The sequence below is a fragment of the Lonchura striata genome, chromosome 2 (assembly GCF_050655825.1).
Source record: "Lonchura striata isolate lonStrDom1 chromosome 2, ASM5065582v1, whole genome shotgun sequence".
In the NCBI taxonomy this organism is placed as follows: domain Eukaryota; kingdom Metazoa; phylum Chordata; class Aves; order Passeriformes; family Estrildidae; genus Lonchura; species Lonchura striata.
This window is the reverse complement of record NC_140704.1, coordinates 7489251-7515590: the sequence shown is the minus strand read 5'-3', so window position 1 is coordinate 7515590 and position 26340 is coordinate 7489251. Positions and strand designations below refer to the sequence as shown.

General features: G+C 42.8%; 1 protein-coding gene and 1 long non-coding RNA gene across 4 annotated transcripts in view; both read right to left on the bottom strand.

Moving 5' to 3' along the window:
* Positions 1-26340, bottom strand: part of DPP6 (dipeptidyl peptidase like 6) — a 548806-nt gene that overhangs the window by 397938 nt on the left and 124528 nt on the right. Inside the window, exon 1 of one of the 3 annotated variants that reach the window (XM_021543891.4) lies at positions 8130-9540. The exons of the other annotated variants lie outside the window; for them this stretch is intronic. Within the exon in view, the coding sequence (XP_021399566.1) occupies positions 8130-8330 (201 nt within the window). The 5' untranslated portion in view covers positions 8331-9540. Of the gene's footprint in view, positions 1-8129; positions 9541-26340 lie in introns of those variants that run through there. 3 annotated transcript variants of the gene reach the window in all.
* Positions 14658-26340, bottom strand: part of LOC146768104 (uncharacterized) — a 75653-nt gene continuing 63970 nt past the window's right edge. Inside the window, exon 2 of the long non-coding RNA XR_014953203.1 lies at positions 14658-26306. This is a non-coding gene — a long non-coding RNA (uncharacterized LOC146768104). The remainder of the gene's footprint in view (positions 26307-26340) is intronic.

Sequence of the window (26340 nt, the reverse complement as noted above, 5' to 3'; positions counted from 1 at the left end):
TTCATGTTGCTCTGTATATCCAAAAGAGAAAGCCTGGGGAGAAATTTGCATTTGCTTTTGAGTTCTGCCTAGACTGAAAACTGCTTGAAATGCTGGAGCAGATGCTATTGACAAATACAGAAAAGAAATATAAAATGCCCCAAACCACCCCCTCCCTGAAATATTATAATGAAAGCATTAAGATACTCCTGTCCTTCTCTTTGGTTGCTTTAAATCTCCTTTTGCTCAAAGCAAACTCCAAAGCCTTGAAGAGCTAGAAAACTGTCAGAAATGAGTGCTAGATACAGCAAAGACTTAAATGTGCCAGACTTCACAATTAGTTTTACACCTGTAAGAATATCCATGATGATAACTGGAACAATTTTTAGCCTTAAAGCCCCTGGGGCCCAGAACCAGAAACTGCAATAGCTCACAGCAGACCTTTGCTGCTGTAGAGCTGAGATGAACTGTCCATGTGACTCCTCAGCCTCCAATTTTCCATCTGGAAAATAATAATAATAATAATAATAATAATAATAATAATAATAATAATAATAATAGCAGTTTTAAAAGGCACAGAGACTGCAACTCCTGGAAGAATCAATGTAATAGCTGAGCTCTACTTTACAAGCACCTTGTTTAGAGTAAAATAATTTACACCTCATAAGTGATAAACAATTAAAAAACACATTCAGTTTTCCTCAGCAGAGTGTCACAAAATTGGCCTTTTTCAAATTACCTCACACACTTCAGTACCTCTGTGTATACTTAAATGTTTACAAAATGAATGAGGACGAGACCCCTCTCTACTTCTCCCCCTGCCCCCATATTGCAAGTTCCCTGAGGCTTAAAAATTGCATTAATCTTTGCTGTAATCTTTGGGAAGACATTCAAATGCTATTTTAACAAAATAAACTATGAAATATCTCTAAATTAAAGTGCTTAAAAATTAAGATATAATTAAAGCTCTGGTTGCATGTGGAAAATTTTTGTTCCCAAACAATCTACAGGTGGAAATGTTGTGAAGGATTTCTTTTTCCACTACAGAGAAACCATTGCCCATTCCCCCTTCAGATCACTTTCCTGGATTGTCCCACCACACTCTCCCTCTGTTCCCTCCTGCACTGCTCTGTGCTGCAAAACATCCATGAGCCTAATGCTCATTCCCAATCTCTTTTATATATATATAAATACTGGCAGTAAAGATTATAACACTGTGATCTATTCCTATAGATGAATGTACACACAAAATTTGCTTTAACTTAGTTAACTCACCCACACTGAATCTTACCAGTATCAAATACACACAATCTAATACACATAATATATTCAAAGGTGCATATATCAGTAAAAAAAATTAACCCAAAATAAATATTTGTGCCTCTAACTATGAAATATATTCCAGTATGTATTTTTGCATTTGACCACAAATCTTTTGAAACACCTTGAAATAACAAACCTAAATTTTCTGCGTGTGCTTTTGAAAAGGCACAATATCACAACCAATAAGTGAAAACAAATGAGTGAAAGAGGCTTTTGGGAAAACATTGGCTTTTCTTGTTTATTGCTTTCCTTTGGGAGAAAAGAGAAAACATTTCCTTAGAAGGAAGGTTTGTTTCTTCCTCCTTCCATGTGCTTAAAACTATTGCTGAACCATTTCTTATGATCTTGAAAACAAATATTTCCACCAGAAGGTGAAAAAGAGAGTTACAAAACTGCCTCCAGTTCCATCAGAGCTAGAGCATGCAGGAAGGAGTTGAAGAACCCCCACGTGTAGGTGTGAGTGTGTAAACAAGGGGGTGGTTGATGCTTCCCTGTAAAAGCAGGAAAAGCCAAGGGCTCCATAGGAACCCTGTGATCACCACACGCTGCCACCCCTTGGTCACGGGATGAAAATGCTCACACCTCACAGAGTGCTGGGAATCATCCTGCACATCAGGAAAAAATCCCCCGAAAATCAACCTGCAGTTAACCAATTACAATGGGAGACTTTGCTGCACCAGCACAAGCATAAATATATTAGGCCAAAATAATGTAAAAGTTTTTATTTCAAGGGACAAAATCTGCTGACTCCCAAAGAGCATTTTCTGATAAGGACTGCCTTCAGTCTGGCCTTTCCTGAAACAAAAATACACCACTTAAATGGAGAACAGCACATACTCACTGATTTTTTTTTCCCCCACCTCCTATGTCTTTAAAACCCCTTAAAACCCAACTTGGGCTGCTCCAACCCTGGGCTCAGTCTCTGCTTTCTGCACTTGAGCTCCCAGCACAGAAAGAGAAATAACAGGAGCCGAGTACTCTACATGAAACACCCCAGCCTATGGCACAGTTCACTACTATTAGAGAGATGATTCAGCCTCTCCACACAGTTATTTCTGAATACTTAAAAATACATTTTCTCTGGTAGATTTTTTAGTGTGTGTATCATCACCATGCCTAGTGAAGACTGCAGAAACAGAGGCGGATTTTAAACTGGCAGCAAATATCATAAGTTCATTTAATTATAGATATAGCCATAAAAGTGAAGTGTAAAAAGTGTATCACTTGCAGATCAGTGTCCAGTACTCAGTAATCACAAAATATATGGTGAGCTTCTGTGCAAATATAAGTAATGATTTTAATAAGGTTTGTAACTATTCCTTTTGAAGGAAGTAAGCTGCAATTTTTATTCATTTCAAAAGGTGAGCTTACAGAAAGTCAGCAGGGCCTAACTATTTCCATGGAAATAACCATTCCCACTCTCTGCATCTTAATAGCTGGAGGATAACTGGGTTCAGCAGGCAAGAACTCACCAAGAAGAGTCTAGGAGAACCTTACAGATTTAAAATAAGAGATTTTTACAGACTTAAACAGTTGGTTTTGGCCATACACAGAACAGTACAGATGTATAGATAGACTTCTGGTTACAATTCACGTTTTTATAGCTTACAATGAAGTCAGGGTTTCTGCAGTCCCACAGACTCCTCTATACAATCAATCCATTCATCTCTTTAGGAGAAAAACACCCCAATTTTGAAATGCCTGTTGCCTGAAGCTCAGGCCTCAACATTCCTGAGGGTTCTATCCCTGACACAGATTTCTAGGAGGCAATATCTCTTCCTGTTAGAAAAATTATGAAATGAAAATTAAAACTTTTAATTACATGCAACAGCAAGTCTGACGTACCAAATTACTTTTTTTTTTTTACACTGATGGCTTTGATTCTCACTTTCTCAGACTCACAAAGCATATTTGATTTACTAAATCCTTAATTTATTCAAGCACAAAACACAGTCTTACTGAGGCATCTCAAAACTATCTGTATTTATATTTAATGAAAAACTTCTCAAAAGGTAAGTAAGTCTGAACAATCAATTGCAGAACTAATAAAGTATGGCCAAATGTAGTTTTAAGCAAATGCAGAAAAGAAAGAAATATTCAGAATTCAGTTATTGAAAGAATATTCAGAGGAATGAAAGCTTTTGTACTTTGGGACTGACTTTTTTAATATGCTTAAGTCTCCTATTAAAGCAAATAAGAGTTCTGCCTAGGTAATGAAACTGTATGAATACAGCATGTGGCTCTTCATATAAAAAAATGCTATGTTTCACTAGAGGATTCAATATTTTGAACAGATAACTTATCAATTCACTTTAAAAAGTACTTCTGTGAGTGACTTCTAAAATGGATCAATATTCCACGATACAGGAAAGTGTTGAATATTTTATGCACCTGATTAATGCATTGTTATCATCCCAGTAATTAAAAGAAGCGGCATTACACACAATCAGCATGATACATCTTACTCAGCACCTCCTGGCAGTTGCCTGCAAAAATTAAACTCATTAATCACTGTGATGCCAAGAAAGAAGCCTGGAAAAGATGAAAAAGCTCTATTTTATGGGAAAACAGTTCTCAAATCAATGTGTAGGAGAAAATCCCTTCCCCTATACAATATGCAAAACATCTCATCAGTCTAACAGGTAAACCAATCAAAATTACCATTTAAAAAGGTAACCCCATCAATCTAAAAAAGAGAATTATGCTAACAAAATTGTTCATAACCTGGTATACCACCACACTAAACTGAATAAAGAGTTCTCAGAGATGTTTCCTCATCTAAATAAATGTAGTGAAAAGCTAATTTTATAACAAGGTAAATATATCATGTGAATTTGGTTTAGAGCTGTTGCAATAACTTTAATATCAATAATGCCACAGAGCCAAGTAGGAAGAGCTTTTCTGGGGTCATTTACACAGAACCTAGTTTCTTGATTACTCCTCTTGTAAATAACATGATTGTCCCATCAGATTAAAAATTAACATGAGAAATTTGCAAGACTTTATCCAGGTTTTGTTCTGTAGTTAGGTCTACTATGTACATATTTTTCATAGAGCTGTACATATTTTTCATATAACTATTTAAAATTCTAAAGTATGCTGTGACCTCTACTTTGCTCTATTTTTATGTTACTAAAACAATGTTCTCAAGTGTGTCTCAATGGTGTCTGTAAGTCATCAGTAGTCACATAAAATCATTACTGGTTTTGATTTGAATTTTGTTAGGGAGTTATTACCTTCTTTTAACTCTTTCTAGATTTCAAGCAGTATTTTTCCATCAGTAGTACTTCCAGTGGACAGAAGGCTTACTTACAATACTGTGACCTTCAAAGGCAACATTCTGTCTTTTCCTCTGTTTTGTTCTGCATTGAAGTCTGTGCTGGTGCTTAAAAATACACCACACATATTTCAATAGGAAAAGTCATCATCAGTAACCCATAAAATACACGCAGCTCTCACCCTATTATTAATCACATGACAAAATTAGGAACAGAACAGTCTCATTCTTAGGTTTGTTTTGGTTTTTCCAAGTGTGGAAAGTGAGAAAACCCTTTGTTTCTATATGTTTAAGTTCTGGGTTTTCCCACTACATTGATGTCAAAATATGTAAGACAATGTGAATGTCCCATGTATGCAAAACAGAAAATAGAAATCTAATCTCAGGAAAGAGTTTCCAGTGCTGTCTCTTTAAGCCCTTCCCCATGGTGAGCAATAACACGTAGTCCTGGCACCCTGCACAAACAGACCACTCCCCTTATACTTGTCCCCTGGTCTTTGCCAGCTCTCTGCCTCAGTTTCCCCCTTTCCTCATGGCCAGAGCAGCATTTGCTCATCCTGAGCGAGTGTGATTGCTGCCACTCTGTCTCTGCTGCTCTTACCACAGACAAGGGAGAGGGGTCACTGTCAGCTCGCCCCAGCACAGGTCCTGGGGGTGTTTGGAGAGCAAACAGCTCCTCTGACGCGGGACAGAGAGTTCGGCACCCGGGACAGAGGGTTTGGAACCACAGACAGCTCCTCTGACCCGGGACAGAGCGTTCGGAACCCCGGACAGCTCCTCTGACCCGGGACAGGGGTTCGGAACCCCGGACAGCTCCTCTGACCCGGGACAGGGGGTTCGGCACCACGGACAGCTCCTTTGACCCGGGACAGGGGGTTCGGAACCCCGGACAGCTCCTCTGACCCGGGACAGAGCGTTCGGAACCCCGGACAGCTCCTCTGACCCGGGACAGGGGTTCGGAACCCCGGACAGCTCCTCTGACCCGGGACAGGGGGTTCGGCACCACGGACAGCTCCTTTGACCCGGGATAGAGGGTTCGGAACCCCGGACAGCTCCTCTGACCCGGGACAGGGGTTCGGCACCCCGGCCAGCTCCTCTGACCCGGGACAGGGGGTTCGGCACCCCTGACAGCTCCTCTGACCCGGGACAGGGGGTTCGGCACCACGGACAGCTCCTCTGACCCGGGACAGGGGTTCGGAACCCCGGACAGCTCCTCTGACCCGGGACAGGGGTTCGGCACCCCGGACAGCTCCTCTGACCCGGGACAGGGGTTCGGCACCCCGGACAGCTCCTCTGACCCGGGACAGGGGTTCGGCACCACGGACAGCTCCTCTGACCCGGGACAGGGGTTCGGAACCCCGGACAGCTCCTCTGACCCGGGACAGGGGTTCGGAACCCCGGCCAGCTCCCCAGCCCCGCTCCGGTTCAGCACCGCGGACACCTCCGGCCGTCCCGCCGCTCCTGCCGGCGCCTGCCCCGCGGGCCGGACCCCGCTCCCTGAAACACCCGATGTAAAAGCCATTTCCACTGGTTTGTCACGACTTCATCCTCCCGACCTGAACGACCCTCTGCCAGAATCCGCCAGCTCGGGTTTCCCAGTCTCTGCTGGAAGGGTGCCCTTGTGAACTGCCGACCCAGGCCAGGGGACTTTCTCAGACAGTTTGCCTTTAGAAACAATTCATACTAAGTGTCCACGTGCGTTAAGGAGTCACCCCAAATCCCTGCTTCTGGCCACACTTTTTTGCACTTCGTTGCAGAAGACATTAGGCAGGCACAGACAGCAGTGTCCCTCGGCAGGGCCCAGCAGTAGTCTTCACCCGCACTCCTCGGAATGGATCGGGGAGGGGAGGAGGAAAAGAATAAAAGGGACAAAAACAAAAAATAAAAAGAAAAAGAGAAAAAACTTAAAGGACATTCGTAATATTATTATTTTGGAGCCTGTCAGCAGAGAACACTCGCACATGCTAAACTGCAGGCTTTCCTCTGCTTCCGCGCTCAGCGCTTCTGGTGACCACAGAAGCGGCTCCAGACATCTGCTGTCTGCAAGTCCGGGAAAACGAAATTAAAACAATGAGGAAAATGTGCCTGAGCCCAGCCCTGGAGGTGGCACTCCGCTGGCTCGCAGCGACACCTAGAGCTCGGCACACGGCCGGGAAGGGCCCCGTGTCCCCAGCCACACCGGGACAGAGTCACGAGTGGGTGCTGGCGCCCGGGGAAGGGCCCGGTGCCTTCCTGCACTCAGCCAGGGCCAAGGGGCAGCAGTGCCAAGATCGCTGCCGGTGAGCAGGTCACAGGAAGAGTCAGTTCGGGTCCCTGTCACTGCTGTCCCCCAGGGCTGTCAGCACTCAGTCACCTCGGGGAGAGGTTTAGGTCGATTAGCCCCATCGCTGACAGAAGTGCTCTTGCTCTGTGGTCCACAAAAGTCTTTACGAAGGGACGGGAGAATGGACAGGGATTTAAAAGATAATCCGAGGACATTTCCCTGCATACACAACTCTCTCCTCTGAGTGAAGCAGCTCTGCTGTTGTGGCTTGAAGCTGTGCCTTGCTTGGGAAGGCTCCCAGAGCCAAAGCTAAACCCTGCTGCAAAGCTTTTCGTCCCACTCGGGCAAGAAGTATTTTTAACAGACACAAACATTATTCCCAACTGCAGCCATTTGCTTCCCCTTGTGTGTGCTTCCACAGAGGCAAAACACACTCAAATCCCTCTGCAAACCTAACACCAGCCAGCCATACGGAGCCACATGTTTTGATCTATCACTGGCCCTTGTTCTCTCAGCCTGTCCCCTTCCTCGCCACCCCGAAAGAACCAGGAGCAATCGACCCGGACTAGTTTAACTCCATCGGACACAGCAGGCACCAGAGGCCCGGATTAGTCACTCGTTACTAAGGCGATATGCAGATGCACCCTTTGAAGCAGCGGAAGGTGCGTGGCCGAAGTTTTCGGCTTCCCCGCGGGGGCTCACCCAGGAGCAGCGAGGAGGGGGGCCAGAGGGACCCAGAAACGGCTGCGCAGGGGTTAAAAAGTTTCCCTGCTGTCAGGTTAGGAGGAGACCGACAGGAAAGCGAGGAGGGAAGGGCAAGGTGAAGAATTCTGCCCCGCGAGAGTGTTAAAGGGTAAAGTAAAGAATAAAAATAAAAATAAAAAAATAGGGGGGGTGGGAGTCTTGTCGCGTAGCCTGGGGGCAGCAGGACGGAGCTGGCACTCGGCGTTTCCGAAGGAGCTGACCCCGCGGTCCCAGCCCCGCTCCACGGGAGCGGAGAGCCGCGAAGGAGCTCTGGCCCGGGGAAACGGGGAGAGCTGCGGGGACAGCGCGGGGCCGGGCGGGTCCCGGCTCCGCTCGACTCCCAGCGGGCTCCGTCCCGTACTATTCCCGGCACTTCAGGGCGAGAAGAGCAGCGCAAAAGAGCCGCCTGGAAAGAAGAGCGGACAACCCGCAAGAAATCGCTGCCAGCTCAGAGGGGCACACAGCCATCCCGCAGGACAGGGGGCGGGGAGGGGGGGCACCCAAAACCCAACCCAGCCCCACGCGAACGACACGGGCGCTTACATCCTCCTCCTCGCAGTCACTTCGCTGCTGGTACTGGAAGCGGGGCCGGCTGCCTTCCTGTTGCAATGGACGCGGGGTCTTGCCGGCAGCGCCGTCCTCCTCGCTGCTCTGGGCGCCCAGGAGGTGACTCGCTTCGGGGGGAACGGGGAACGAGCGGGAGGTGTTGATCTTCCCGCTGAACCGCTGGTACAGTGAAGCCATGAAGTCAATCCGCGGGAAACGAGGGAGAGGGAGGGCAAGAGAGCCGTTTCTTTTTGTTTTTTTTTTCTTCCCCTCCTCTCTTCTTTTTTGGCTACAGCATGCTACACGCGGGTGAGGATCAGTCCCACATCAGCGGGAGGGAGAGCGAGGGATCCTGCTCCCCGGTCCTCTGCACCGGCACCCGGAGAGAAGCCGGGGGGTCCAAGAGAGCAGAGACGGGGGAGTGATGAGAGGAAGAAGAGAGAAGATAGACAAATAAATAATAAAACGCAATCGAGCCGTAACACCACAGGCCCCGGGAATGCTGCACCATCCAGTGTTGGGAAGGAAAAAAAAACAGAAGAGAAAAAACAATAACCAAAACACTCCACGAAGACGTACCCCCGATAATGGCGCCTGAGTGGATCAGCATTAAATGTGCTTTGGGGGTGTGCGTGTGTGTTTGCAAAAGCAGGAAAAAAAAAAAAAAAAGGAAGGGGGGCTGGCTCAATCGCTGGCTGTCAGTGGCTCCCCAGGCAGAGGTGGCGGAGCAGTCGCCTCCGAGGTCGCATACCAACAGTGTGCACAAGCAGAGTGACAGAGTGTGTGAGACGGAGTGGAAGAGGCTGGGAAGCCTCATTCAAAGCACGTTGCTCTTCTTGGGAAGGAGGGCTCTTCTACGATCATCTCCTTTTCGGTACCTTCTGGGGTTTTTTCCCCTGCCTTTTTTTTTTCCCGGGGAAACAACTCAAAAAAAGGAAAAAAAAAAAAATAAAAAGGCAACAGACACCTGATCGCCAGCAGAGAGAGAGAAAAAAGAGGTGGGGAGGGGGAAGGCGAGGCTGGGAGGCGGGACCGGGAGCTGGAGGGGCTCGGGGATGCTGCTGAGCGCGGAGTGGCTCGGCCCCGAGGAAGGGGAGAAGAAGGAGGGCGAAGCCTCCCCACTGCCCTGCCCTGCCCCAGCGGGCACGGCTCAGCCCGGCAAGCGGGCACTGCCCGGTCCCCGTCCCTCCGCCCGTCCTCCTTCCCCACGGCCGGGGAGAGGAGGGAGAAGAGGGGGGTTGCGTGTTTTTTTTGGAGGTGGTCGTTGTCGTCGCTTTTTAAAATAATCCGGTAAATCGCGTCTCTTACTATTTTTGTATTAATTCATTTTTGCTGCATTAAAACGTGCTTCAGCGCCCCTCAGCGGAAATCCGCCCAAAGCTGCTCCCGGCGGCTCCGGCCGGGGATAAACAACGGCGACCCCGGCGCCGGGGATGGATGCGGGGCTGGGTTTGGGGTCGGGCTGAGATCGGGGGCGGGACACGGCGGGATGCCCGGGCAGCGCCTTCGCTCGGAGCCGCGGGCGCCGCTCCCGGGCCGGGCGGGAGCTCCGGGCACGGCTCGGGCCGGGAGCTGCCCGCGGGTCCTGCCCGCCGGCCCAGCGCGGCTGCTCGGGACACAGGGGGACAATTCCTGCTGCTCCAGCGCCAGACAGCGGGTTTCCATAGCAACGGATGCTTGGGTTTAAAGGAAAGCGGCAGAGTTGCTGTCCCTTCTCCTGCTCTCCAAAATCCTCCCTTTTGACCTCTGAATTTACCAGAGATATTGTGATCATAGCACACAAAGCATAAAGTGGTGTTTGCCCGTTCCCGTTGAGAGACTTGCTGCTGAAGAGCTCACAAACTTCAGTATAATTTAACTAGTGGATTTTATGGGCTAAAATTCTGCTTCAAAACACTGTTCTTGCTTAAAGTTTTAGCTGTTAAGATAATACCATCTCTGATATATGTAATTTCATCAGTCTTAAAAAAAACCCCACTTCAGTAGATCATGTATACAATATTCTAGAGTGCAACGATTTCCCCCTCCATGATTTCAATAGCTGCCTGATCAAAAATCTCTTTGTGTCTGAATGGTTTCATCCACTCCTTTTTATTTGTGTCTTCAAAGTCAGGCATGAAAAGTCTTAACATTTAGATGAAAAGGGGACCTTATCTCATCAAGAGAGAAAACAAAAACAAACGCTCTATCCCCTTCCTGATAGAACTTGAAAGAAGGAATCATTTTGATCTTCACAGCTGAGATCCTGACATTTAATTAAAAAACAAGTTGAGCACACAATGCTCTGAAGCAAAGGTCTGGCTTCTAAGTCACAACAGAAGTAACTTTCCAGGAGCCACTTGGACCCCTTGTAACTTCTGTTTCAGGCACAAACTCACTACCAAAAATCTGGACACATAGCTCAGCTAAATTCCACCTTGAACTGCATTCATGATTTTTGGAATAATCACAGCCTTATGATATTTTGAATTGGTGACAACTAGTATTGAAAAAACAGGAACTAGAGAATAAAATTAAAAGAAATAATACATTTTTAACTTCTAAGGAAAAACTAGGACACAAAGGAATAATCAAAGAAAGCCACAAAAAGGCAAGACGAAACCACTAGGCAGGAAAAACCAACAAAGATTAAGTGTCTGAATTAAAAAGTTTCAAAGGAAGTATAGAAAAAAGAAAACATTCAGCATCACAGCCCACTTCAAAACCAAAAGAGCCTCTAAGGACCAATTCAGATCCAAATACATTGTGGTTTTAATTCTTAAGAACCAAGATTTCACATAATTGAGTTTGCTTAGTCATGCACACATACATTGGACATGCATGTGTGTACACAATTCCTGGAAAAAATATATTAAAGGAATATAGAATTGCAACGTCAAATCCTTGAAAAGCTCAGTAAAAAACAAACAGCCAAATGGTTCTCATCCACCAAAAGATCCTGATCACGTAGCTTTGGGCTGTGATTCACTCACCCAAAAATAAATAATTACAGCTATTTAAAGGCACTTCTGATTCCAGCTCTCCCCTCCATGACAAACCAGGGACAGCAGAAACAATTTAATGCCGTGTTCTGGGTATCATGGTGGGTGAAGGATGTTTGCAAGACACATTTCTGTCACCCTGTTACAGCCAGAGTGACCTTGTGACATCGAGACGTGGCAGCAAAATGGCCCAAAACAAACAAACACCACATCAGGACTGGGGTTGCATTGCAGCAAAAGACCTTCTCAGCCCGTGGCAAAGTTTGAGGAGAAATGAGCAACCTGCATTATGAAACATGTGTAAAGAGGCAAAATATTTCAAAAGTACAAACACAAGGGTCTTTTTTTTTAAGCACACATCCTACATGTAAGAAAAATCCTTTCCATAAACCCCGCAATGAAATCCCAAGATAAAAATCAAGGCACTTCAAAACAAAGAGTCCTCAAGCATCTTTTAGTTGTATATTTAATTCAGTATCCAAAGTTTTGAAGGGAAGTTTAATTCCCAACTAGTGACATTTCCATCAAAATAAAGTGTGTTAGTTAAGACATTTTCCCTGCAGCTCCAAAGTATGTTTTACTGACATTTTTAAAGTGTTCAGAAAAAAAAAATGACACTTTTTTCTCCCCATATTGTATAAATAAACAGTGTCCCCATATTTCAGCACTATTAATGTAACACAATCAAAATCAGGTCAAACCCAAGCCCTACTGCCTTTAAAACTTTACATTAAATATTTGTTTTCAGACAAATCAGCTCAGAATAACACTGGCAAAGAAACAATCCGGCAATGTTACTCCTGGATATTTTTTATTTAGATATAGCTTCTATCTGTCAGGGAATTCATGCATTCTTATTCATGCTCCATTCTTCTTTCTGACAAAGCAATTTATGAGCTTGCCATCTAAATAATATAGAGTTTGTTGCAGACAGAGCTAAACATGTTTCTGGTTTGCAAGTGGTGATAGTTATTAAGCAGCTGATTAGTGTGGGTTTTTTAAATAAATCTTTTTTCTCAATAGTTCAAGTACACTTTTTTATTATTTGAACTATTATATTTTCATTTTCCAATGAACTTGTGAAGGAATTTTAGAATTTCCTGGTTATTTATTTAATATCACTCCCAAAAAGGACAAGTTAGTATTTTCTCTTTAAATGATTGTATTTATTAATATAAAATATCTGGGGTTTTTATAATAGCAACTGTCTAGGCACTAGAGAGACAAAGATAAAATATTTTAACTCCTATTACCATGGTCAGCCAAATTAAAATCATCCAGCTTATGAATCACTAATAGCCCCAGGCTTATGCCTTCTATACATCTGCTGCCTGGTGTCAACTGAAAACCCAACCAAACCAGAACAGGAATTGCCTTTGCTGTGCCAAATGCACCAATTCAGCAGCCCCTGAGGACACAATTGATCTTTAATTTTGATCTAACAGGTGTGCTGGGGGGAGCACTGCACTGTGGCAAGAATGCTGAGCTCATTATTTGTGTCAGCAGCACCTCAGAGCAAGTGATGGAGAGAAATGCAGCATTGGACAGTGAGTGAGGACATAGAGAAGCATATTTCTCTCTAAATCACACATTATATAGAAAAAAATAATCTTGCAGGCCTCATAATGATCAAAAATAAAACAAACTAAAGTCCCTAAGTGAACAAAGAAGCTCTCCAGGCTGGACTAAGAGAAACTTTGGTAAAAGTAGTTTTCTGGGCACCACAAGAATAATTCAGTCTTCCACAAGTGGTGGGATGAAGGCTTTTGTGGGGAATAGAAAACACTAATAGCCAAGTACTGGTAATAATAGACAATGGTGACCTTATAGGATACAAGATTTTGGGGAAAAAAGAAAGCATAATGGAAGAAAAGGCTCTTCAGGAGAAGAGATGGGCCCAGAGTCAAAAAGAAAAAAAATCAAAAGTATATAGAAGAGGCAGGGACACAGTGAAGTACCAGGAGGGCTGAGAGAAAAAGGAGATGAAGATAAGTGAGGTCAAAGAGGCAGAGAAGAAATGGACCAAAGCTATCAGAGGTGGAAAGCACCAATGTGCCTGGGGAGCAGGGAGCCAGGCTGGGCTGGTGCAAGGTTAATTGGAGCCACTCAATGGGAGCATTTTGAAAACCAGGGAGATCAGCTGCTGCAGAGGGCAATTCCAACAGCTGGTGGATGAATGTTCTCCCAGTGGTCAGTAAGACAGGTGACTGTAACCACAGAGAGTCCTGGTACCCACCAAGGCCTAATTAAATGAAATCAAGAGCATGTAGCTGAATATCAGCAGGTTCTTCCCGCTAGTGTGAGCAGGACTGTTTCCAAAGGAAATGGGTGAAAGTCCTAATGCTGAGGGCACTTATAAATAGCCTGTATGAGGCATTAGAAAATGTGCTGTAAGACATAATCCTGCCAACTGGCAAAACTACAGATCACATGGCCAAGGAGGTCTTTCCTATATGGTTTTTTATGATTTTGCAGTTGGAGCAGAGGTGATGAAAGGCAGAATAAAAAAGAAACCAACACAGAAGAGAGGAGTCTGGAACAATGGTTGTGCAAGTCTAGTGCTAAAAAAGATTATGCAAAGCCTAAGGGAAAGAAAATACTGATGTACATGTGTTTACAGCTGCACACCACATCAGGGTCTTGGCTTAGCCCTGTAGCTGGTACTGACTACAGTTTATTGGTATGAATTTGACATTCATACCAATAAAATTTGTACTGCAGACTATCTTTCTTGTCTTAATTAACATTCTGTCTTTGGGAGCTTTATCTGAGAAAAGTTAGGATGAGATCCCAATTCTGTGTCTTCAAGAGAAGAAAGGAAGCAAAGCATTACAGATAAATACATTTTTCTTTGGATGCCACGAGCTGCTGGCATCCATGTGAGACTTGGCCAGCATTACTGAGCTCCACCATGCACATTCCTCTGCTCTGTAACCTGCCAGGGCTTCCTGCTCAAGCCAGATATGCCATGACAGCAACCAGGTTGCCTGATGAATCTGTTCTCCCAAAGGGGTTCTTGGTAAGAAAATGGAACAGGTTTGCCTTCAGAAAGGCAGAGTAGGCTGCTGCAGGTCTATCAGAAATGCAACCATCCTGCAAAAGCATCCCTGAGTCACCTCAGACACACTGACTCAAGGCAAGAGATGCACTCAGCTCTCTATGTGAAAGGGATGCACAAGGTTCCTGCTCCATGAGCCTCATCTGCACATCCTTAATTGCCCAAGTTGGGAGAAGCTGATGCAATTCCTGCCTAATTCACCACTGTAAAATTGGCAGCACGCAGAAGCAAAATACCTTGGAGAAATTCTGAATTTCCACTTCCCAAAAAGCACTTGTGCATGAAGAATCTTGAAGAAGCAGAAGGAATTTAATGAGTTAGCATTTCAAATGCATGCCACATGATTCAAAGGGAGCAGACAAGAGAAAATAATTTAATTTGGAGCCTTTTTTTTTTCCTAATAAAAAGATTTTCTTTAAACAGATCTGACTCCTCAGATGAGCTGTCACTAAATTCACAGGTTATTTTTTACTGCTTGGAAGAGAACTAAAACCTAGATTTACTAAAAGACTCAGGGGATATAATGACACAATTTTAGGTTTTGGAACCCCCACGATGAAAGGAAACCCTATAGAGAAATATGAATATGCAAGGAAAAAAGTATATTTAGAGAAGTGGACATCTCAAAAAGGCTACCTTAGGCTAACCAAATATCCTCCCACTCCTTTGCTCTCCTTCTGGCCCTGCCAGACATATGTCTCTTCCTCCAGTTTGGCACAGATTCAGCATATTCAAATGTTCTTCTCTTGCAGCATTTACAGAGAAAGGAGCAATCATGGAGGTGTGTAAAACCCCTCCCTGAGAGGCAGCATGTTGGATATTCTCTAGGAATAAGGACCAGATGAGGCAATCTTGAAGGCTGTAGCTACAATTCATCCCAGTTTCTGCCTCCCAGCAGGATTACAGACAGGTGAGGAGCTGTTGTGGGATGTCCTCATGGGCAGTTTTGAATGTGCAGATCTGCCACTGGGAACACTTCAGGAAGTTTTCAGGCTGAACAGAAAAGCATCTGATGAGCTCCAGTCATGTGGAGCTAAGTGGGCTGTGAGCAGGGATTTTACAGGACACAGCTCTAGATTAGCTGTCTGAAGTCCCCTGAAATCACCTCAAAGCAAATAATGTCATTTTGGATTTGAGACTAATCTAAATTGGTAGATATTTGTGCTTCTTCACTGTCAGTGCTGGTGCATGTTCTTTCCTGCCTATTTGCCTTCATAAATTGATTGAGGAAAAAAGCTTACAGGCTTGCTCATAGTTTCCTAAATACAAATTACACAGTTCATCCAGTTCACCTGTCGCAGTAACATAAAGTCAAAAAAGGCTGAGGCTCATGGAAGTTATTTTAAAAGTTTGTAAATGTTTCTGGTCAAGTGCCATTATGTAATAACAAATATACAGGATTATATATGGCTATCAAACAGTGCATTCATTTTTTAAAAGGTGGAAGACACAAGGACAAGAATTGAGTACTGATAGGAGATTAATAAATTACATCTTTACTAGTTTAAAAAAAGTTTATGACCAAAGATGTTTAAGGTCAGTAAACAAGCCAGCCAATGAGAGGTTTTAATTTTAAACATGTCTTAGCATGTATTCATATAAAACTCACCAACATATGTGCTTCTTTCAATTTTACTGCACTCTTTCAACATATGCCAGAGGCACTAAGCTTTGCAAGGGTATTCAGCAACACGAGGTACTGGAATTATCAAAATCAGATCACTGATGGTATAAACAATATGAGCTGCTGCTTTGGAAAATTCCAGTGGATATTCACATGAATCTTGATGTATTCACTGCATGTACCTAAATTTAGGGGCATTTTATTTCTAGTTTCTAGCTAAAATGACAGAGATCTTTTTGACTTGTTAAGTTATAGCTTTACAAAACAAATAAAGCCAATGCTTTGTGAACAAGCCAGGCACACACCTAGTCACTCCTGACTTAGAGATATATCTATAGGTATATTTATTTGCATATGCCCAGGAATCATAAAAGCATGTCAAGTGAACTGAAGAAAGTATGAAAATTAACTTTAGAGATGTTCAATAATTTCACCACACAGATAAAAGCAATTCAGGACTCCACTAAGTGAGAAAATACAAGCTGCTTCATCATGATCTGAATAAGAGTGTGACAAAGGCAATCCTGGAAAATTCTGAATGCAACTGATAATTTCAAACCCCTGGAAAAGGTTTCTTTTTTCCAGAGCAAAAATAATCTAATTCCCTCCAAATTATACAAGAACACAGCAGCATTCAGATCATCCTGTTCTTCTCCACAAAAGCAGACAAACAGCAACTAGACAGCAAAAAATGTCACAACAGGGTCCAAACCCAGCTCTTGAGTCCATCATAGTTTCTGCAACACAACTTCAGCAGCACAATCAGAGCTGCATTTTGTAAAAGCACCAACACTGAATTCAATTGTAGAAAAAATGAGGCCACCATGATTTAAAGTAACTTCTAAAGAAACATCACTTGATACACTGGCTCCAGGAATCTTATCAGCAATGGGCAGATGGAACCAGCATCGCCATTTATCTGGAATTTATTGTCCTTAAATCACTAAACTGTTTCTCAATGCTACATTTTCAATGGTTTCATATAAACAACCACAGTGTAACATTCTTTAGCTTCACGAGGCCAAGGGAATTTTACCATTTTTCTGCAGAAATTGTTTATTCTAGCCATTATTCACCAATTTAAATAAGTCTTTGCCTATCCAGTGACTTTGCAAAACAGAATGCACTGCTGATTCTGGGGATGATAATTTTAGTGAAAATTTCCCTTACGGAGAAAAGAGTACCCCCATTCAAAGGTGTCTGTCCTTCTATTGATGCTGCTTGGTATTTTTTGGAAGTGGATGACACCTCAAAGCCAATGAGCATGGCCCAGTTGTGTCACCCAGAAACATAGAGGTCCCTGAAGATGAAGCACACGTGGCACTGACATTTGTGGCGCATTATGACAAATGCAGGCAACAACTTGTCAGAGGTGGAAACATTTGCTGGATAACAGAGATGACATAACCAGAAAGTAGGACAGTCACCCCAAAATGGGGTGTGTTTGTGTTTTGGCTAGAATAGAACATGCAGGAATTTAAATGACCTGGGATTTTCCTACAAAAATCATCTGTCTTATCTTGAAACGCACGGCGCTTTCCTTGTGTTAAGGAATTTGCAAGAAAGTTTTGGAAACTAGCTTTTATCAGGGTTCAGGATAAGCAGTGTTTGAGGGAGCTGAAGGTGTTCTTCCTGGAGGAAAGGAGGCTCAGGGGAGATCTTATGGCTTTCTACAGCTCCCTTGGAGCAGGTGGTAGCCAGGTGGAGATTGGTCTCTTTTCAAAGGAACAGAATGACAGGAAACAGTCTCAAGCTGAGCAGGAGAGATTTAGACTGGATATTACAAAAAATTTCCTCCTGGAAGGGGAGGTCTAGCACTAGACCAGGTTGTCCAGGGCAATGGTGGAGTCACTGCCTGAAGGGATTTAATAGTTGTGTAGATGTGGCACTTGTGACATGGTTTAATGGTGGGTTGGCAGCAGGTATCGATGATCTTTTCCAAACTAAACAATACTATGATTACATGATCCTATGGAAAAGCAAATAAAGGTGTTTGGAACACCAATTTCCCAGTCTCTTAAGTCTGAAATAGTGTTGATTTCAGAACACTCATGGAGGCCTATTTCTAAATAGGTCCACAGGTAATCATTTCATCTTTGGCCTGCTTTTCCCAGGGAGCTGGAGAGGAGCACTACTTTATTATTTGTGATGTTCCTGTGCACTGAGCTCCTGATCCAGGCACGAGGGGTTCCCTGCAACCAGGACTGAGCCTTGCCTGGGATTCTCGTGCTGAGCTTAGCTCCCCTCTCCACCACAGGCAATTCTCTAGCCAGGGCACCTAGTTTAAAAGGCAGCAGAGGCTGCCTGCCCTGCCACCTTGCAAGCCCCACACGTGCCCCAAAATGTCATAAAATAGGTTTGTGGGTCAGCTGCAGTGTGGGCTGCCTGCACATCCCAGCTTAGTTCTGCAGCCATGGTGGGAGAGGCCTGACTGCACCTTTCTGCTTATTTTAGGCAGCCTAAGGCAAGTTTACAAAGTAATCTGTCTCTTCTTTTGCTACCAGTAGTTCTTTTCTATAGAAAAAAAAATACAATAAAAATGATCACACTGTGATTTCCAAGCTGACAGCAGGCCTTTAAGATCAGAGCACAGACTTTAAATTAAATATGCTCCATCACACACAGTTTTTTGTCTATTATATAGCTCATATTAGAAAATAGTTTTAATTTCTTTATCAGATCCCTTTGGAAACTCACTGCTGTTGGACCCTGCCCTCTACTGACACGCTTCTCTTCTGAACACAATGCAGTCTCTTATATAGATGGCAACCTAGATGGCACATTTAAAATGAGTCTTTTTTTCAAAAGAGAGGTAAAAAAAAGGCAGGAGGACAAAGTTTACAATTCTAGTGATGTCTATTTTCTATGTCAAGTAGCTGAGAGAGGACAAAAAAGAAAAAAAAAATTAAATATTAATAATAACCTAAAGAAAATTCATTTGGATCAATACAATTTTATAAATAAGTACCTGGACTGCCTTCTAACCTCCAGAAATAAACCCACATTTTTTATCATGTTTTTCAAGCCTGTTCTCTGAATTTGATTCAGAAAAGACACCAGACATGGTAGAAGTTTTGCAGTGGTAAGAAGCAGCTGTGCCATTCTGCTAACCCACAGCATTAGCACAATTAGCACAGGGCACAAAGCAGCTCTGCAGGTGAGGGAGCACTTCCACTCTCCCCACCCTGTGCACTGTGTCCAGTACACATTGTTATAAGTGAAAAGGGAATAAGCATTTTGATATGTGTTTTCACTTAAGGCCCTCAAAGTGGAGACAACACCCATTAAGACTTACAGTAAATTTCTGAGATGAAACTTCTTGTCTGTGTTTTAGGGGTGAGACCAGTGGAGCTGAGGGATTTGCTCCTGTGGGTCTGTCCTGGGGCAGGAGGCAGGTGCACAGGCTTTTTATCCTTTGGCCTTTTGTTTTACAGGATAATGACTCCTGATACTGGGAAGGCTCAGCAGAATTAAGAGATGAAACATCAGGAGAGGTGGCACTTGTTAATTTTGGAAGCAGCAAGGCCCCAGACCAGGGCTCTTAATCCAATCTGGTGCCCAGCTGCTTGTTTAAAATAGGCAGCTAATGAAAAAAGAACTAAACCATCAGGATAGTAAAAATTCTTTAAGCAATAGCATTCATTCTTCCTAAGTCATTGCTACAGATGTCACTGAGGTCAGTGTGTGTGTGCTCAAGAAATTGTGTTTCTTGTGCCACAGTTGTTCCATGTTTGCATCACAGTCTGAAAGAAAACCCCAACATGCTGGTTTCTCTTTCTATAGGGTTCTCGGGTTATTTATTCTAGCCAAAAGCCAAAGTTACTGCAGACACAGAGAACACTTTATACCCTCCATAAAATCATTTAACAATCCAAGGAAAACTTCCCTGAGACTTCTGTTCTGATTCCAGTGTGATTAATTGTATTTAGTGGGTACTTGACTTCAGGAAGGACTGCAGGGACTGACAATACCTAAGCTGGCTAGCCCAAAACACTGAAATTATCCATAATAGAAATAAACAATTGGGGAAAAAAAACAACTCTAAACACAGATCAGCATCACCACTTGAGGGTGCTGCAGTAGTTCTTAAATATTAACTCAAAGATATGCTGCCAAGCAGGTACCCAGAGCTACGCGACAATAATTCACCTAATTACCTCCTTGGAGGCACTCAGAACATTTGGAGCTAAATTAGCACAAAATACTCCTGAACAGGAGAGCCTCTTCTGAAATAGAGGCTTAAAATCCTAAAAACCTTCCTAACTAACTGCAGTGATAAAACGGGTTTCTCCTTAAAAAGAGCTGAGAAAAGGAAAAATTAAGTCAAACATAAGAGGACCCTCAATTACACAAGCACAATGCATTTCCAGCTTCAAGAAATTCATTACAAGCATAAATTCTCTCTGCACACACATTTCCTTTGACTGTAATACAAGCGAATATTTTTCAAGGCATATCAAATTGATTTTGCTATAAACTGTTACGGGATTACAGCCTCTTTGAATAGTCCTCACTACAGGAAATACACAGAACAGGTCTCTGTGGGAAATATATTGAGTAGTCAGTAAGACACAATGCAATACCAAAATACAATAGAAAATGTTTCAAAAAAGCCACAGCATCCTAAAAAAAGAGCCTGTGTCAAACATAATCTAGGATTCTCCTATTATGTAGAAACTCCTTTTTATAATAATAATAAAAAATATATTTGCTTGTGAGGATATAAAATTGTGAAAAAAATGATAAATTATGATAATGATGTTTCTTTTGAAATGTATGAAATCATTTTATATGTGAAAGCATAGTGACTGAAATGAGATCTCATTTGTAAAGTTTGTCCAATTCCAGTTTTATTCTGACTCTTATCAGGTACTCAAGAGAGCTGGTCAGGAACCATTTCATGATATTCCTGCAAAATGCTGACCCATCCAAGTTAAAACTACTGGTGGTAAAACAGCTAGTCTAAAAGAAAATTCCCTGTTCAAAGACACTGGTGGAGGAGGATTTATTGCTTAAGACTAGAAGATATAAATCAGCCACTTTCAACTTGAATATAACAGCAATTTATATCCCAAAATAAAGTGATTTTGAAATTTGGATAAAGAATGGAAAAAAAAAAAAAGAAATTAAATCATTTAAGTTGAACCAAACTAACTTGACTCCTTGGCTTGGCACAGAGCGGACAATTGCAAGACTTATCATCCATCCCAGAGCAGAGCAGCAAAGATTTTGAAGCCTTGAAGCCTTAGCTTGTCTCAGCTCTGACCTCCTTGCCCACAAGAAGTTCCAAAACTTTATTTTTGGAACTGTTGGGAAAGATGATGATTACCTGGACCTTGACCTTGAAGTCAAAGTGCTGCAATCAGCTGGAAGAGTAAGAGTGCCCTGGTGCAGGACTGAACACAACCTGCAAAGAGGTAAGCACTGGGAATTATTCTCTGCAGGGAGAGGGGAAGAGTCTCCCCCTCTTTCCATATCCTCTCCTCAGGGCTGTCCAACAGAGCTGCTGCTGGCCTGGATGCCACCCATGAGCCACAGCTTGCACTGCCCAGGGCTGTGCTCTGAGAAACAAGGAGCTGGCCCAAGCTGAGAAGAAGATTGATTTCAACCCCATGAACACCTTTCTGCAGTGTGTGTGTGTTGCCCTGATTCTTAAGATTTTCTAAAGCCTTCTGAGTTTACATTCTTGTAGAGAACTTTCTCACACAGCTTTCTGTAAACAACCTATTGTTTTGCATTCCTCCATAGAGGCGGAGAAATTTGATGTACTGGTAGTTTGTCCAATGTCATTGGAGAGGTGGCACATTCCTCCTCCAATCCACTGTCACCTTTGGAAAAGTATTATTGTAAATGCAGGTGAACCCAATGGGAAGGAATGACGATGTCTGACTTAACTCAGAAGGCTGAATGATTTCTTTATTATAACTATGCTAAAATACATCAATATATTATAAAAGGAGGATATTAAAACTACATACTACTTTCTCTGACTCTAACACAACTTGTGACCCTCTCTCGAGAGTCCAGCCCCAGGTGGGTTGGATTGGCCATCAGGGTTAAACAATCCTCACCAGAATCCAATCAAGTTCTCACTCCAGGTAAACAATTCTCTAAATACATTCCACATAGGAAAATCAAGGAGCAGAAATAGAAATTGTTTTCTCTTTCATTTCTCTCTGTGCACCTCTCTGAAAACCCTGAGAGGGAGAGAAATGTGCTTGCCACAAAGTATAAATGCTGGAGTCAGAAAAAAAACTTCCTCTTTTCTACCTTTATAATAGCAGCAGCTCATGTCGTGCTTTCACATGTCTGTAGTAACATGTGTGCACTGCCCAGTGAATGCCTGAGCTTCCCCTTCCCAGCTAAAGATGTCAGAGGGAAAGCAATGAGATGAGGGTGACTCTATGAAGGTGTGAAGAGCCAGAAATTCGTTCTGCAAACTGTGCTTCTTCTCTGGCCTTAGCACTCTAATAGCCTAGAGCCATTTGGCCCCTAGATTGCAATACTCAGCAACAGAAAAAGAGAATAATCTACTATAGGCACTTTACAGAGACAGGAGTAATCTTTGAGGCTATGTAGCAAGACATAGTTTTGTTAAAGCATCTCAAGTTAGAGCCAATATGTCAATATTCGCTCTCTTTATAAAAAGTGTGTCAGAAATAGGTAATCTTGACACTACATAGATTTTCCTATAGCCTATTCATTTCTACATTGCATTGTTCAACCAGCTATTTTTAAATTTTCATTACTTTGCAGACAGTGCCCTGATTATTCCATGGAGAATGGTATCCTTTTAAATACCATTATAAATATCTTTACACATGATTAACATTAGCCCAAGACCTATCTGCTTCGCTTTGCCAAGGTCACAAATACCAGATAAATATTTCCAATGAGGAAAATAAAAGATATGTATAATTTGTATAAGTTAAAAGACTGCTGTGGTGACTTTTTTTGAAAGACAAAAATAGGAAAGGAAGGTAGAAAACCATTTTGACCTCATTTTAAATATAATTCCATCTCACACAGGTGAGAGCTCCAGCTTGGCCTACCCCTGCAAGGGTCAGCAAACAGGTCAGAGTGGTTTGGCTGTTGGATGCACAGACACAAACTCATGATTATTGAAATGCATCTTTACCACATAGGAAATCGTGTCTCCAAAAAATTTTACCAAGGCATTTATCTCCTATCAGTGTCACTCAGACCAGGATTAAATTTTGGGCAAGCCTCTCTGATTGTTTCACTTCTCCAGGAATAAAATGTGTGCATAACAACCTCCACCTACCCCAGAGGGGGCTGTGAAGATTAATGGTAGGAAAGCACCTGGCTCCCAAGGACAGACATTTGTCCTAGTTATGTCTGTCTATGAAAAATGATCAGAACTCCCTTGTCTCTCAGAAAATGGTCATGGTTTCTTTAAAAGACATATTCAAGCTAAGAGTTATGAACTCAAACACCAGAATAGTTGAAACTATTAACAACTAACATGTGACACTGTAAATGTATTTCACTGGGAAAAGGTCAGCATTAGAGATAGGAGACAGCCTTTCACATTAGAATAACTCATATCACCTTCTCTTCATCAGTCATGTATTTCCATAACTGCTTTCTTTCAGTCATCTTATTTAACAAAAAGGATTTATGTTTTGTGGCAAACAGCACTGTGGAAAAGGCATATTTATTGAGTCTGCCATTGCAAAATCTTTTCTAGTAGATAAGTGTTAGAAGCCGTCAGCTTTTTCAATAAATAATTTTGTTATTTATTGCACAATAAACACTCCTACTTTGTATTTTGTTCAGTTTAATTGCAGCAGTAACATGCTGGGGAACATTTCTAATTTTCATCCTGTAAATAACTGGTTGCACAGCAGACTCCTGCGAGCACTCATTACAGATGAGAACTGACACTCACATTAAACCACTTTGGTTTCCTACACACAAATGTTTTTAAAATATTGAAATCTTTGGGCTGAAATATTTCATTCAAAGGAGCATGTGGCTGTTTTGTGTCAACACAGGACAGACAGCTGTCAGAATTCAGCATAATTCAGCAAACACTGAATTATGGCACAGTGCAAAACTCCCCAGACTTCTCCACAGAAGCATTTCAAAACTTCTGACCTCCTACAAAAAGATCTTGTGCACATCATTTTGTGCACAGCAGGGTTAGGATCTTCCATCCTTTTACTCATTTGTGTGCAGCATGCGGAGAAAGGGGACAACAAAGTGATTTCATTATTCCTGCTCCACATTCTTCATTCATGGACTCACTGATGAGCAAGAATACTGCTACTGTTGAGATAATTAGCACAGGCAGTTAATAAGAGATTGTTAATGTTTCACTGAAACACAAATAGCAAAAGATAAATAATTCCTCCCTTAAGATCTAAACTAGAAAGAATAATTAACAGCTGGAGGGGAGGGTAAGCAAGAAGCTAGAACACACTCCAGAATTCCCATCTGCTACCCAATTTTTGCAGGAAAACGTGAGTGTTTGTGCATGATAACATTTATTCATACATCTATCACACATCAGCAAATCACCTGCACAACTCCCCGCTGTGTTCAGTGATAGCAGAATTGCACCTGAAGTTGAAAATACTTATCCTTGGAAATGGGAGATCCTAATAAATTGGTCATATGGTCAACTTCTGTAAGAAATGTTGTTCAGTCTGCACAGAAATCTTTGCAAGATCAAGGCTACAGCTTTATAGTGTGGTCACTTCACAACTCAGTATCCTCACCTTTAGCCTGAGAAGAGTTATAATCCTTGTTCTGTCAGTCTCTTTCCTGTTAAGAAAAAGGCTTCACCACTTCTCAATACTTCATAACTTCTTTTGCTCCTCAGGGAAAGTGAGAAACATACAAAGCACAACTAAGACTTAACAACCCTGTGTTTTAATTCATGACCCCTAGAAAAAACAGCTGTAAATGACTCATCCTGGCTACCCCACTACCCCAGCTAGTGTCCTACCACATTTTTCTCCAGAAATACTTTTTTTTTTTTTTTTTTTTTGCTTCAGAGGGATTTCCCCCATAATCCTCTTCCTAGGCCACAGGCAGCTCTCCCCAAGCTTATCAACACACCACATTTTTTGCTTCCTAAGCCTCATCACCATTTGTACTTCTTTTTGGCACAAACATACCCTTCTCCTAAGCACAGCCCTGGCCAAACACTCTGTCAGACTGTCAGTTCCTAAGTCTGTCACTCGTGCTCCCTTTGAGCTAAAATACAGAGAGGGAAAGTCACCCACTGTACTGGGACAAGCCATCACTAAACCCTTTTGCTCTTCAAAGGAGATGGCCCGCACCAGAATATCAATTTCAAAACAAGTGCATTTCAAGGTTGAGCTTTTCAGGTGTTTGGAGTATGTGGTTGCCTGATTCCCATTACAGACTGATGGTGCTATATGCAAAAAAATACACTGCCCATCAGAGATTGTCATTTATGCATCCCTTCCAGAGCTCTGCCAAGCTTCAGGGCATAGCAGTGGAAGACACTTGTACTTGCTCCTTACACACAGCAATTCTCATTCACTCTGTATCAGTAAAAGTCCCCTTCTTTCTCTTGGGGACTCTGCTTCTTTAGGCAGCAGATGAGCAGATTTGTAGCTGACAGCAGGCAGCAACCCTCTATCACTTCCCCTTGTACAAGAAGAACCACAGAACAAGAACAAGAACTGTTCTTGCTTCCAGGCTGTGTGCACACAGAGGGCTCTGCAGTGCAGGGCAGCACACCTGGGGAAGGCAGGGGTATAGAAGCAGTGCTTCTATGCCCAGACACTTTCCTGTTTCTGGCATTACTGATGGGCTGAGGAAGCGACTAAAGAATTACATCCATTTCTTAAAATCACTGAGATGTTTTCTGTCTGCAGCACTGAGGAGAGGCAGTTCTAGAGGAAAAGACAGTTTAGTAATAAACAGAATGAAAATACCTCATGGTGCTATGACAACATTTGTTTATTTAGATTTAAAAGAATTCACAAATCTGCCTCTCCATGGGACTCAGTGCCCTAAGACCATTAACTACTCAATAGAATTTCAACAGCTTTAAAGTCATCAGGTTTACATAAACCCAGGCAGAAAACCACTTTTGAGCTATTACTTGCTTCAGAGCAGGCAGAAGTTCATTCTACCTTTTGCAGTGTACTCTAATTCTTCAAATATGGATTATTTCAGTCCTTTGAACAGAAACTCATTCCAGAGTCCTGGAGAACATTCTTCTAATTGCCTTAGCTCTCAGTGGGCACAGAGGTCAAGCACCCTTCTGATCTCAGCTTGGTGATGCAAGTTCAATCCTTGTGCTGGACAAGCTCCCAGCATAACAGATCATGGCTAGCAAATTGTGCACCATCCATGACTTCAAAATGGAAATCCTGGGCTGGCCATACCAAGCAGAATATTTTCCTTAGAAGGAGGAGCCTTGTATCTGCAAATGCTCATGGAAATGTGCATCTCCATAGCTGGTCTATGGCAGCATGTTCATAGATGACCAGGCACGGACAAGGCAGCTGAAAAGGAAGGTCAACAGGCATTGTCCAAAGG